Below are 13,010 nucleotides of genomic sequence, written 5' to 3'. Positions count from 1 at the left end.
ATGATCCTCTCACCACCACTTTCCTCAACGTGGCATAGAGCCAATGCTCATAATTGTGTTGAACGCCTAGGTGGCTTCATCAGCTCAAAGTGCCATGTCAATCCAACTGACATGTGCGATACCAGTATATTATCAGACCTTAGGGAGATGGGTCTAGGCATTCAATTGGGAAATATTCTTGAATGATCAATGACTTGTAGTTGACTTTCTCCACTCGTCCCAGTAGGTCTACAGCAGGACTACTTTACGTAAAAAATCGAAACTTAGGCGATTTCTCGCCGTCATGCAACTCTGATGTATCCACATCCTGAGCTTGGAGGTTGACTCCCTGGGCCTTGTTCCTTCGCCGATTCTCCAATTTCATCCAACCGCCGAGGAACAACGCCGATGCCATCGCCAACACGTTGCAGCAGCAAGTGACAATGAGAGTAGGAATGTACTTGGGCGCATATTCGGTCCGGAATGTTGCAGCCGATAAGATTCCAGCAAAGTTACCCAGACCTACAAGCAAACCCGTCGTGGCAGCGCGGCTGTTCTCGTTCAAATTGTTGTTATTGTGCCATGATTGAACCAGGCATGAAGGTGTATACGCCCCTGCAGCCATGAGGAAGCAGGCAAAGTAAGCCAGTTCCCGGTTTTCCAAAACGTCGATCGCGATGAGAATGACCATACCGACTAGGGAGGTTGCCAAGGCGCCGACGATGTGAAATGTCCGTTCGTGGAAGTAGTCGGAGGAGTATGCTGTCGCCAGAAGTACCACAAACCCCACAGCGTTAGGGGCTACGGTCCAGAGATTTGTTTTGACGACGCTGTAGCCGAGACGCTGGACAATCTGCGGCAAAAAGTTGGATGTCGTGGCGAATGCGACGGGATAGTTGAACGCAATGGAAAGCCAGAAAACAAACTTCCAATCCTTCCAAAGCGTGAAACACTCTTTCCAGTCAAACTTGGAGTCCACTTTATTAGAACCATCGCGAAGGGTCCTGGCTAGAGCTGCGGCCTTCTCTCTGTCGTTGAGAAACCAGGCGGTTGCCGGAGAAGCTGGCAGCCACCAAAAAGCCACCACACCGACAAGTACGGTTAAGACGCCCTCAATGAGCATAAGCCATTGCCAGCCTTGGAGTTTGGTGCCTTCGATTTGGAAGACACCATAGGAAATGAGACCGCTGAAGGCCGCGGCTAGAAGAGCGCTGCCGAAGAAGATGGCGACGCGAAAGCCGAGCTCGGATCGCTTGTAGAATAAAGTGAAGTAGAAAACTACGCCAGCAAAGAAGCCGGCTTCGCATGCGCCGAGGATCAGTCGGAGCACCAGGATTCCAGCGAAGTTTCTCGATGCAATTTGAACGGTTGCAATGCCGCCCCAGACCACCATCAACGTAGGCAAGACCCATCTTGCGGAAAACTTCTTTGTAAGGAGATTGAGCGGAAGATCCAGGGTTCCGAAAGGGATGTAGAAGAGAAGAATAAGTAGACTGTACTCGTTCCCTTTGAAGTTGAGGTCTTTCTCAATTCCGTCGGTTTTGGCGTTGCCCTAGTTGGAGCGGTCGACCGCATTGAAGAAGTACATGAGAGAAAGATACGGCAACAGATAGAAGTCAAGCTTCCTCACTAAAAGCGGCATACTGTTAGCGTCAACCCAAACGGAGATGTTCTTGACAAGAGCTTTAGTACTTACCATACGATCGTTCTCCTTCCGGGTCAACGACCACGCTGCTGCCATTTTGGGGGGAATGCAGTGAAGAGGCCTCGACGTCATCAGAGGATCCGCGCTCGAGATTCTCGTCGGATTTGACTGGCATTTTGCTTTCGGTCGCCATTGTTGCCGATATTGGACGGTGAGCTCAATGTGTTTCTGGAGTGCGATAGTGCCCCTGCCAACTACGGATGTGCGCAATACGCCGGGTAAGACCAAACGCCAACTGGGACGACCATCAACTTGCTTCCTGGAAAGCTTGATATAAGGTGCTCATTTTCACCCACTTTTGCGCCGAGAATGGGGGTGATTATGCATCTGCAGCTCAATGGGGGCGTCTTTGTGATTGGAGCAAGCATCGGGGAAAGTTGCATATCAGCCATATCTTATCTTGAGCGTGCAGCAAGTTGTGTCTTATCAAATTCGAATGTCCGGGCTGCAACCAACAACTCCGGCATTGTTAGCCGATACGCCCTACTACTACCCGAAGGATCAGTACTACGTCCATTGTCTACTCATACCCTTATTGCCGATCACTCACTTATCTTGTCTGACGATATTAGTCACCGATACACATTCCGATGACAACCAGTTGGCTTGATGAAAAATCCAGGAATTCACAGTATCTTACCTATGAATAGTGGTTTTCAACGAAATGAAGGCACTGGATCGTTGAGGTTCCTTTAAATGTTTGGATTCAAGTCCGTGATCGCATAATCTCGAGGTAACAGCCCGCACTCAAGGAACAGACGGCAGGCGCCAGAACTTGGATAAATGAAATGACTCGAATCAACGAGGTCCGATCCCCCGTCGTTCCCTGAGCTTTGGGCGGCAAGGCCACACCGGGTATTTTGTTGGTACACGAATACCTGTAATTTTACATGCAGAACTTGCATCACTGCAGCTTATGGTCCAAATCAGTCTATTTCGGCCACTCTTCCAATGATTCTTTGTGTTTCTTTTATTAAAACAGGCAACATTGTCGAATCTATTGTTCAGTGACTTCAGAAAGAGGTTACTTATTGGTGCTGTCTGATTTGGCGCATGATGGCCTCAAGCCGTGACAAAGTCAACGCTGTCTGAGCCTCTGCTGTAAAAATGAAGTCACTCTAGTACTCCATCAACTGCCATTGACAAAACGGTCCGAGTCACTTTTGGAGGCTGTTCGTATAGGTGAAAGATAGGCATAGCCTTAAACGTCCGTAGCCATTACATGATTTGCATCCTTCACGCTCAAGGTAAGGCGTCTGATCCACACCCGACAAGTAGATCTTAGTAATGCAAAGCACCAACTATAGTACTAGTCAAGGCTTCTCAAAAGAACAAGTGAGTAGTGAGCCGAATCGACATATACTTCCAGCGGTTAACTAGACAGACGTATGTTGTTGCGGAGTACCTTTGGAGGTCAACCAGTAGTTTTACTGAGTAGGTAAGTATCCACAGCACTACAGGCTAGGGACAGGGTTACGGCAGCCCATCTCCGTTTCCACTATCATCGTCAAATCAGCGTATCTGAGGGCTTGCCCTGACACCTGACTTTCCATATTCAGAAAATTGTGCCCCAAATCTCAACAATCACATGTTCTCCAGCCATGAAATCACGGAAGGGTGGCCGAGTTGGTTATGGCGCCAGGTTAAGGTCAGCTTAACATCTGTTTCCTGGTGGGGCAACCCGCGCGAGTTCGAGTCTCGTCCCTTTCATTTACCTTTTGCTCTATAGCTTGATGATATCGTAGATCACCTTGTTGTTTTTATAAGGCAAGAGCTCGTGACCGTTGAGAACTAGGAGCTCAGTATGTGCCTGATGATCGTGTGCCAACCGCACGCATTTAAAGGTCCGTGCGTAATGTTGAAGAATCACCTATCTACCCGTGTGTGGCTTGCTGGAAAGACGGGTGTTGTTGTAGGTGAGCACGTGGTGAGACATCTGATCTTATCTCATCCGGGTCATCTAAGCTTAAAAGCGCCTCACCTCGGTGAAGAAATTTAGAGTTGTCGGTCAACTAGAAATGCCGCGGTGTTCATACCATTTACGTCAGGCGGCACGAGCGCGGCAGTGCAAGCTGCTGATCGGATTGCGTTAGTGTTAAGACAGATCGAGTCAGGGGACATGTGTAGATAAACCCCTCACTGGGAGGCAGCCCGAGCGCATAATTGCATGCGACATTTTCACTCCCTTTTCTAAACAAGTCGACAACATGCAGACCACTAACCTTTAACACGCAGCTTGGGACCAACACGGGGGAGCTGCATAGGCTAGGATTGTGGGTGGCTGGGCGAACAGGAAACATAACGAAGAGGGTGTCCCAGACGACCTTAGCTTAGTGTGACGGAGCACTGCAAACAAGACGTTCCCTCGTCATTACAACTTCCCCAGCGTCAGATGGAAGAAGGAGAGGGCCCCCGAACCCCGGATTTGATTGACTGGACTCGACCGTTATCACCATGGGGTGATGGAGATTCGACAACGCGTGCCGCGAACGCCAACGACGAGCCGGATTTAGAGGCAGAGCATCATGTCTCTGTCAGCGCCACCGCCAGCATGAGCGTGAGCACTGAGGTGCCGCCCTCCGTGTATTTTACGATACACCGGTAGGTTTGGGGGTTTTTACTGCCCTCATATCGGAATACCCGTAGCTGATGGAGAAAAAACACAGAATCAGGCGACTTGTACTTGCAAGCATTGGTATGAGTAGCCGTTGTCTCATTTGCCGATTTTCACTAACAATAATCCCAGATGACCCCTACACCCTAGATCAGCTCCGCGAGCCTAGGATGAACTCATTGGTTGTCCGACCTCTGGTAGATCGCCTATACGATCCTGACGATCCAACTGTCGGTATGTTTATTGCCTGTAAACTTTGATCTGGCCAAGACGGCAGAGCTGATCCGTAAAAGTGTACTGCCTCCTTGCCAATCGGATTCAGTTTCTCAGACAACACATCAGCACCGCTCATCATACTGTTAATGTTGCGCGTGCGACTCTCTGCGAACTTGTCGCAAGCCGAGTACTACGTCGATATCACGAAGACCACCCAGACCAGATAGGCTTACTCATCCTGGCACATATTCTCGTCGAAGGATTCGACCCATTCCAAGGTGCTCCCGAGGAAGTTGAGAGCGAATGCAGACAAGCCCAGTGGCCCATTCAGCGCCGAGACGGCCATGAGAGAAAGCTCACGACTTTGGAGCTGGCCATCATTTCCGAAAGCAAACTCTTTCTGAGTTCTTCAGCCTGCCAAAGGCTCGTCGACGCGGTTTGGCAAGGGGTCGTCACTTATACCCCCCTGTCGTTTGTCGATATTCTCCCGGATCACTACGAGTATGCCTCGGTCTCGCTCTACGAGCCGCATAGGGCACCGTTACTGGACGATAGACGGCTCATCGTACCGTGGATTAGGCAAGTGACTGAGCTGTTCCAGTTCATCACTCTCGTCGGTCTGTATCTCTTGACAATGGTATATCGGAGTAACCCCACTATCAGTGGATGGGAATGCCTGTTTGCTGTCTACACGGCCGGGTGGACTCTTAACGAGTTCGCGGCAATCATTGAGCATGGTTGGGCAGTCCACTCCCAGACTCTGTGGTCTTTTCTTGATATAACCTTCAGCTTCATATTCAGCTGCTACATCTTCGCTCGGGTATATGACGTCTTGGCGTATGGCGGCGTCATCGCCGACGGCTACGGGGTGCACATTCTATGCTTGGCAGCTCCTGTACTACTTACCCGTGTGGCCTTTACGATCATGCCAGACAACATTGTTTTCATCGGCATGCACGCCATGATGAAGGATTTCACCCGCCTAACCTTCATCTCAATATGGTGCTTCATGGGCTTCTTCCTGTCCCTGCAATGGCTGATAGGTAGCAACGAAACGGCCACCAACGGAAGCGGTCAACCTGCCTTGAACTGGTACGATACCTGCAAGTGGCTCATCTGGACGTGGTTCGGCCTGGATGGCACTGGAATTGACCGCTCTGATGAGTTCCACCCCATTCTGGGGCCAGCTCTGATGATTGCATTTGCATTTCTTGGCAATATCCTCTTCCTCACGATCCTGGTCGCGCTGTTGAGTAATACCTTCTCAAAGCTCATCGCCGACGCGCCTGCCGAGATCCAATTTCGACGAGCTGTACTCACCTTTGCCGGTGTCAAGAGCGACTCAATTTTCGCGTACCCCCCACCGTTCAATCTGATGGCCATCGCGATCCTCCTCCCACTCAAGTCTGTTCTTAGCCCGCGATCGTTCCATGATCTCAACATCTCTGTCATCCGAACACTGAACGCGCCAGCGCTGCTCATCATTAGCGCTCTGGAACGTCGCCGCCTCGCTCACCCCCGTCGCGCACGGTCGCAGTCTTTGCTGAACTGGAGCTTCAGTGGGTTCAACCCGCACGGAGACATTCAGGCCGTTTTCAAGGTGGAGCCGCCGCCGGGGGTGGAGCGAGCTCTGGAGGAGTTGGATAACCTGAGCGATGTCGGCTTCGCGGAGAGTGAGATCGGGTCGCGAGTATCGTGGGATGTGAATAGATCAAGATCGCGGAGGAGAATGGCGAGGAGAAGGCGGCCTGGGAGAATGGTGTCTCCAATTAGTGTGGTGTTCCCGTTGCCGAGTGTCCAACGGGCCGGGACAAACGAATTTGAGCCGTTGTCCGGATCGCCTGTCAGGCCGTAGTCCCAAAAAGTGGTCAGTCACGGCACCCATATGACCGACACATATTAAATGTGACGTGGCTTGGTTTGGGGACGGGGAGATAGGGCCACAGCGGCCCCGGACAGGAACTGTCGATAGCCCCCGGCGCGTCGGGGCCGGGGAAGGGATTACCAAAAGGAGATTTAATTGCATGCTGCAGAATAGAATCGTTGGCTTGACCAGAGCCTCGATACGAGAAGTACAAAGCCCGCGTATATTGGATGCCTGTCGTGGAAGAGCTAAGCGCTTGCAGTTGGTCTCGATTAACCGCCTCTCATAGAGTTTGCGATTGTAAATTGCCAATTCTTTGTCTTTGCTGTTTAGGTAATCAATTTTTTCACTTAAGCGGCGGTCGACAAAGCAGCCCAGGTTGTTTATTCTCAGGGGCTGCTCTCTTAAAATACTACGCAAACTCAAAGGCCGTGAGTACTATAATCGAGTCAACTCCATGTCGATCTGTTTGTGCAAATTGAGGGGAGTTTCAAATAGTATCCACCGGCTGCCGGTCTGTCCGCCAAGGCAGTTTTACTAGTGATGGCGATGCTATCCCTGAAAGGATTAGAAAACATTGATGTTCCTTGACAGTGATAATCAAATAGACTTTTCAAACTGGTTCGACTGAGCATTTCCGAGAATCTTCGCGGCGGGCGGCCGCACCACACGTCTTCCGCAGTGCAAACTGAGCTCGGAGAAAACCTGCCCAACGCTTAAATGGCAAAACCTTGCTGAGAGATTTCTGTTTGCGAGCATTGAACCGAGCTGCAGAGCAGTGCATTTTGGGCTTAGTCTCAATAACTGCGCGGTGAACAACACGAGGGGTAAAAAACAAAACTGGCATCTTGTTTGTTGCTGTTCAGTGTTCACCATTCAAGACTCGAAGCGAGGCGGTAAATCTCCAAAACGTGGCGCAACACTAGAGTGTTTACCCGCAGACGTCCACCAATAAAGAAATAATCTAGGAGCTTGGCCACCTCCTTAAGGCTTGACTCGTGATCCCCTCACGGTCAGTTAGCCAAGAGCCGCAGCGAGCCCCGGGAGGAAAGGAAACTAAATAAGGGTGCTTGGCAACATCCCAGTGACACGGGAGACGCCATTGGAGGAATGTTCGATCTGAAGTCTCCGTCCTGCACTCCGCATGCAAGCCCTTCCCTGCACCAAGTGCCGTAGTCCCGCTGCTGTAATTGGATGTAACCCTATCGAAGGCCTTCAGATGAACACAATCGACTAGACCGCAAGGACGAGGTTTCTGGGAAGACTATCAGACCAGGGAAGAGGAATTTGACCCAAAGCTTCGGTCCCGGGTTTCCCAGAGCTACATGGTGAATAAATACACTGCGACTTTCCCCATGTTCTGACGTTGTAGTGTCGTTGCCCAAAATATTCGGTCTTTACCTTCTTCTATACACTCATTCATCATGGTTGCGTTTCTCCCACTTCTTACATTCGCCGTAGCGGTCGTCGCAGCTCCAGCTGAGGTTTCTCTCGACGTCGGCCTCGGCGGCAAGAACTGCGATGGCAAGTTCGCCAGAACTCGCCCTTCTTCCAAGTCGCTGGTCGTCGATGCTTCCGGCAAGCAACCTAACAGCTACCCCACGCTTAACGGCGCCGTCGCCGCCTTGAAGAACGTTACCGACGAGCAGAGCATCTTCATCATGCCCGGCACCTACACCGAGCAGGTCCGCATCCCCAACTACCTCGGCAACCTCGTCATCCAGGGATACACCTGCGACTCCCGCGACTACGCCGATAACCAGGCCACTCTCACGAACAACCTCTCCCGCACCATGGCCAACCTTACTAGTAACGACCAGACCGCCACCCTCCGCCTCTGGGGAGACAACATCAAGATCTATAACCTCAACATTGCCAACACCTTTGGCCAGGCCGACAAGAATGGCATGGCTCTGGCTGTTAGCGCACAGAAGACCAACCTCGGCTTCTACGCTTGCAAGATCACCGGATACCAGGACACCGTCTACGCCAACGAGGGAAGACAGATCTACGCTAAGACCCTCATCAACGGCGCTGTCGACTTCATCTTTGGCCTGCGCGCCGCCGCCTGGTTTGAGAAGTGCGACATCCAGACCATCGGAAAAGGCTACATCACCGCCAACGGCCGCGACGCAGCCAACAACACTTCCTTCTACGTCTTCAACAAGGCCAACATCACTGGCACCAGCGGAACAGCCTCCGTCACTCTCGGTCGTCCCTGGAGGCCCTTCTCCCGTGTCGTATTTCAGCACAGCGAGATGAGCGATGTCGTCGCGCCCATTGGCTGGTCTATCTGGGACAAGACGCAGAGCACGGCCAATGTCTACTTCAAGGAGTTCGAGAACACGGGTCCCGGTGCGGCAGGTATCAGGGCCAACTTCAGCTCCACACTTACCAAGGCTGTTCAGGATGTCGAACTTCTCGGCGAGGGATTCAAGAAGGAGTGGTGGGTTGACGCTTCGTACTTGTAAACAAAAATCCGTTTTTTAATAGCGTAGCATACTTTATGATACCAAAAGTTTATTTTGCCTGAGATAGACTACTATCACTACCTATCTCAATTCTGAAACGCCGACGGGCATGGTTTTCATTGTCACTTAATCATACTTGATCTACGCACCATTGGTGATGTGTTTGTGATTATCACACTACGAAGCTTCAGTCGTCTAGGCGCTGGAATCCGTGATAGATGTACCTACCCAGAGCGACATCTTTGTGTTCTTCATTAAGAGTCCCCCTCGCAGAAGGTGGACTTAGCTGAAATACTTTCTTCCGATCCGATGCCGATGCAGACGTTATCACCGGCCGAGGGGTTCGTGGCCACACGTGACACCGTGCGGACCATACCCATACTTAATTACAGTCAAAGCTACATGTAAGCCTTCAGCTTTTACTTACAGGTCATTATTTCCTCTCTTACATACAGTACTTACCTTATGAACTATTATCCGTGTCACCCACCAGTGGCTACATGATTGCACCTGTCGCCGGTTTTGCCGGCCTCTTCCCTTTACGAACGTCAAACTTGATGTTCAGGCGCCTAGTTGGGCTCGTCTCATATCTCAACCAATGAATACCTGAACTTTATCGGCAATGCACATGAAGCCGAGCTTGTACTTTGTCTAGACAGGGTGTGACGACTGAGATCAGGTACGATAGCAATGCTAGTGTTATAGCATTCCCATGGCATTCATCTTATTTGCTTAGTTGGGCAGAGTACTCCCATCACATCATCTGAAAGCATCTGCAGGCACCAGCGCAAAAAGCGCACGTTGATGCGTAGCACTTTGGTTGAGAGAACTGATGCATAATTCCGAATCTTCGGCCCACGCCGATGTCAGGCAACCAAATTCATGACAACTGCCTTCCAGATACGGAAATCTTCAAATAAGCAATCGGGACTTTAACACCAAAGTCCCTCCGAGGATCCAGTCCTTAGGCCTTACGAGGCTAAAACGGATGGGGTATCTGCAGATGCAGTGGGTCGATGTAAGCATATTATGGAAAGGCACGAGCCGTGATCCGAATGACCTCAGGTAGTTTAACATATTATCCGCTAAGTTTGCGGTGTCCGCGACCTCGAATACAGTCACTCTCGATCCGGAAACCTAAGTAGTGGCATAAGATTCGAGTATCAATTACCTAATATCTAAGAAAACAAATAGGTTGTTGTTCCCAGGAAGAGATTCGAGGCTCTGCAGCTGAGTCTGGCTCCATCATGTTGATAGTAAGCAAGAGCTCGGCAGTCTCTGAGGTTAGATAATTGAAGTCAAACTCCCTGCCAAGATCATCGGGGGTCTCGTATTGGCCCACCGGGAAGGAATGCGTCGAAAGTCCCTGTCAGGTTTGAATCCTTCCGGTCAGATTGAGAAAACAGGACCTGATCTCAAACCCGGCTAATCGGCATGCGGGGCAGGTTCACGCCGCAACGGGGCACTTGCCCGAAGGATCAGCAGACACCGATAGAAAGAAGCTCATTAAAATGTTTTAATACTTAGTGTCCGGGGGGTTCTCGGTGTCAACTGCAGTGATAACATCCTGAGGACAGCAAACTTCATGTTCCTTCGGCAGAGAGATCCGCATGGTACCTGCACACGATGATAGACATACTCCTATCCTGGCGTCATCTTGAGTGGGTCGCTCAAATTGAAGCTGACGATTGTGAGTACCAACCTGTCAGAACGCAGTCAACTTGCATGCACATAACAATGATTGGTAACTCATAATATGCTAGGGTTATTTTCTACGAGCCTCATCACCACACTCTACCTACTCTACGTCTCTTGCATAACTGGCGTGCGATTCAAAAAAATCAGTCAGTTCACTCGCGACGCTTGCCACTAACTTGTCAACTCAGGCTAATTTGTCACCAGTCGGATGGGTCTTTCTTGGGTTTGTAGAGTCGATGATTTTGTTCTTCCGAGGCAACCGCGAAGGTCTAGACTTAGTAGGCAAGCAACGCTTATTGTTTCTGTGGGCTGCTCAACTATTCACTTGTTTCGTCCTCTTTTTGTGGTCATTGCAGGACTCGAGTTTGGAACTGAACGAATCCCTGAAGAAAGGCTGAGCCGAAGGTTGCGAGAGCTTCAAGCTTATCAATGGGTCAAGCCAGTTCCGGGCACAGTCAATCGCTGAGATGGCTTTCGTCTTGGTGGACGATGCTGTCGCCGAGACGGAATGTAATAGCACGCTTCAGAGCCCGGTAGACTTCAACATCAAATGATAATCTTTAAAAATATTCTTTGACATGGCATGAGCTTGTTGGGCACGCACAACGAGCCGGTTGGAGCGCAACGAAATATTTGTGCGTGACCAATGCGACCCACTTTCTACAGTGAGTGTTCCAGGAATACCTTATCATGTTAGGTCTAGTTCGTTATCATCTCGAAGCCTTTTGCGAAAATCATGGTTCTGGCGAATTTGTGCGGGTGCCAATTACCTTAGGAGCTCTCGGGGCCTGAAAGCAGAGCTTCCATCCTTCCAAGAACTTCACAGATTTTACTCCAAGAAATTCCCATCCTTGTAAATACCTGTCAGCATGGCATTGTACGGCAAATCGGTAGTCTTCCTAGAACGGTCAAGTGTGCCTACCTGATCCAACAACAAACCGGGTCATTATGTGGTCAGCGGTTAGACGGCAGCATCCGATTACTTTTCGGCGGGGAAACATGGATCATCTCCTGACTTGGAGCTTCGACTGGCCCTTGCAAGACTATCGGCAACTAGTAAGCATGCAGAATATGTTCTGTGACTGCCTGGAAGTGTGGGACTTATACCTCGAGACCTGAGGAGGATCGTCTAGAGGATGATTTCGTGAGCTGATACTATGCAGACCGAACTTTGGTATAGCTATGAATTAACTGAAAGTTATAAAAGCAATGAACTTTTCCATGAGTTGCAATCTCTCAACCCAGACAGACTCTGCCAAGTCAAAATTTTCAAGTCACCTCTCTATCTTCAATACTCACCACTTCAGAATGTTTTTTCTGCCAATTCTCGCAACTCTTCTGGGCAGCACCATCGCTCATCCTGTGGTCAGCGATGGCACTGCTCTGGAAGTTCGTGAGGTGGGCATGAGTCCTATCTCTCCTCTGACTGCCCGTGCAGAGTGCTCAACTCTCTCAACTGTCATTGAGCAGATCGGTACTAGCAGTGAGGTCGCCGTATATGCTACCACCGGTGGCCTAACTGCTCTGTACGTTTGCAGACGTATCAACGGACGTGAATGCGACACTCTTGCAAGCGCCATCGCCGCCGGTGTTGCAAGTATCTTCTTGATCCTGCAGAGATCTGGCGCCATCTCCGCTCGCGATGGCAGCACTGAGTCCCTCGTCGACTTCCTCACCCGGGAGCTTGCCGCTGATGGCTCTACCTTCGAGTCAATCACCGACGCTACCCCTCACCTCCTCGCTCGCTACGACTCTGACGAGCGCACCCCTCAGTCCGTCGCTAGTGTTCACGGTCTCAACTTCCTCGACACTACTCTGAACCTGGACGTCTACGACTTTGGCGACGGCGAGGGTCACATCTACCTTCCCTTCGATGAGGAGCAGGAGACTATCACCAAGCGCATGGAGAAGCGTGCCTCTGCCCCTGGTTTCAAGATCGCCTACACCACCCGTCTCCAATCCAAGCTCACTCGCGCCCATCAGATTGAGATTTCCCAGCGTCTTGCTACCTACTGGAACACCCGCGCCAGCTGCTGCAGCCTTCACGATCTCATTGGCTTTGTCAAGACTGACCATACTGCCAACTTTTACTACCGCATCATCCCCGAGACCGTTAACTTTGGCCTCAACTACGAGTCTGTTGACATCTGCGGTGGCATGGCTGGCTACTTGTAAGAGAGAATGGCTCACGTTCTGTCGCGAGTTTTCTTGTTGGAGGAGGTCAATTGCCCTGAGAGATGACGGCTGGTGGACATTTCACTAGATGTACAAAACCTGGGACACAATACTTGGCAGAACTTTGGCTATTCATTATAGTCACATGTACTTAAGAGTGGCAAACACTATGATAATGTACTCTCGAATTTCGCACTATAATATACTTACGCCATAACACGATGTGTTCTTACGAAAGGAATAAAGAATGTTAACAGTCTAGTTTCTAGGACTTGGAGTCTTTTCAAT

General features: G+C 50.4%; 4 protein-coding genes and 1 non-coding gene across 5 annotated transcripts; 4 read left to right on the top strand and 1 right to left on the bottom strand.

Annotated features, from left to right (window-relative positions):
- Positions 1-244: 244 nt before the first annotated feature.
- Positions 245-1,720, bottom strand: N0V96_010983 (uncharacterized protein; the record flags this gene model as incomplete). Its single annotated transcript, XM_065759120.1, has 2 exons — positions 245-1,531; positions 1,676-1,720. 2 exons carry the CDS (start codon positions 1,718-1,720, stop codon positions 245-247), a joined length of 1,332 nt encoding a protein of 443 aa, XP_065612218.1.
- A 1,575-nt stretch (positions 1,721-3,295) lies between these two features.
- On the top strand, positions 3,296-3,394 carry N0V96_010982. Its single transcript has one exon. It is a non-coding gene; the product is annotated as a tRNA-Leu (tRNA).
- Positions 3,395-4,076: 682 nt separating this feature from the next.
- On the top strand, positions 4,077-6,287 carry N0V96_010981 (uncharacterized protein; the record flags this gene model as incomplete). The annotated part of the gene is made up of 5 exons (XM_053195723.2): positions 4,077-4,285; positions 4,351-4,379; positions 4,431-4,532; positions 4,742-6,171; positions 6,225-6,287. 5 exons carry the CDS (start codon positions 4,077-4,079, stop codon positions 6,285-6,287), a joined length of 1,833 nt encoding a protein of 610 aa, XP_053046758.2.
- Positions 6,288-7,802: 1,515 nt separating this feature from the next.
- On the top strand, positions 7,803-8,849 carry N0V96_010980 (uncharacterized protein; the record flags this gene model as incomplete). Its single annotated transcript, XM_053195724.1, has 1 exon — positions 7,803-8,849. One exon carries the CDS (start codon positions 7,803-7,805, stop codon positions 8,847-8,849), a length of 1,047 nt encoding a protein of 348 aa, XP_053046759.1.
- Positions 8,850-11,855: 3,006 nt separating this feature from the next.
- Positions 11,856-12,722, top strand: N0V96_010979 (uncharacterized protein; the record flags this gene model as incomplete). The annotated part of the gene is made up of 1 exon (XM_053195725.1): positions 11,856-12,722. One exon carries the CDS (start codon positions 11,856-11,858, stop codon positions 12,720-12,722), a length of 867 nt encoding a protein of 288 aa, XP_053046760.1.
- Positions 12,723-13,010: the final 288 nt, after the last annotated feature.

Source organism: Colletotrichum fioriniae, assembly GCF_027942845.1.
Source record: "Colletotrichum fioriniae strain IMI 355084 chromosome Unknown scaffold_16, whole genome shotgun sequence".
Lineage (NCBI taxonomy): Eukaryota > Fungi > Ascomycota > Sordariomycetes > Glomerellales > Glomerellaceae > Colletotrichum > Colletotrichum fioriniae.
The sequence above is the reverse complement of the archived record's forward strand: the minus strand, read 5'-3'. Positions and strand labels throughout refer to the sequence as shown.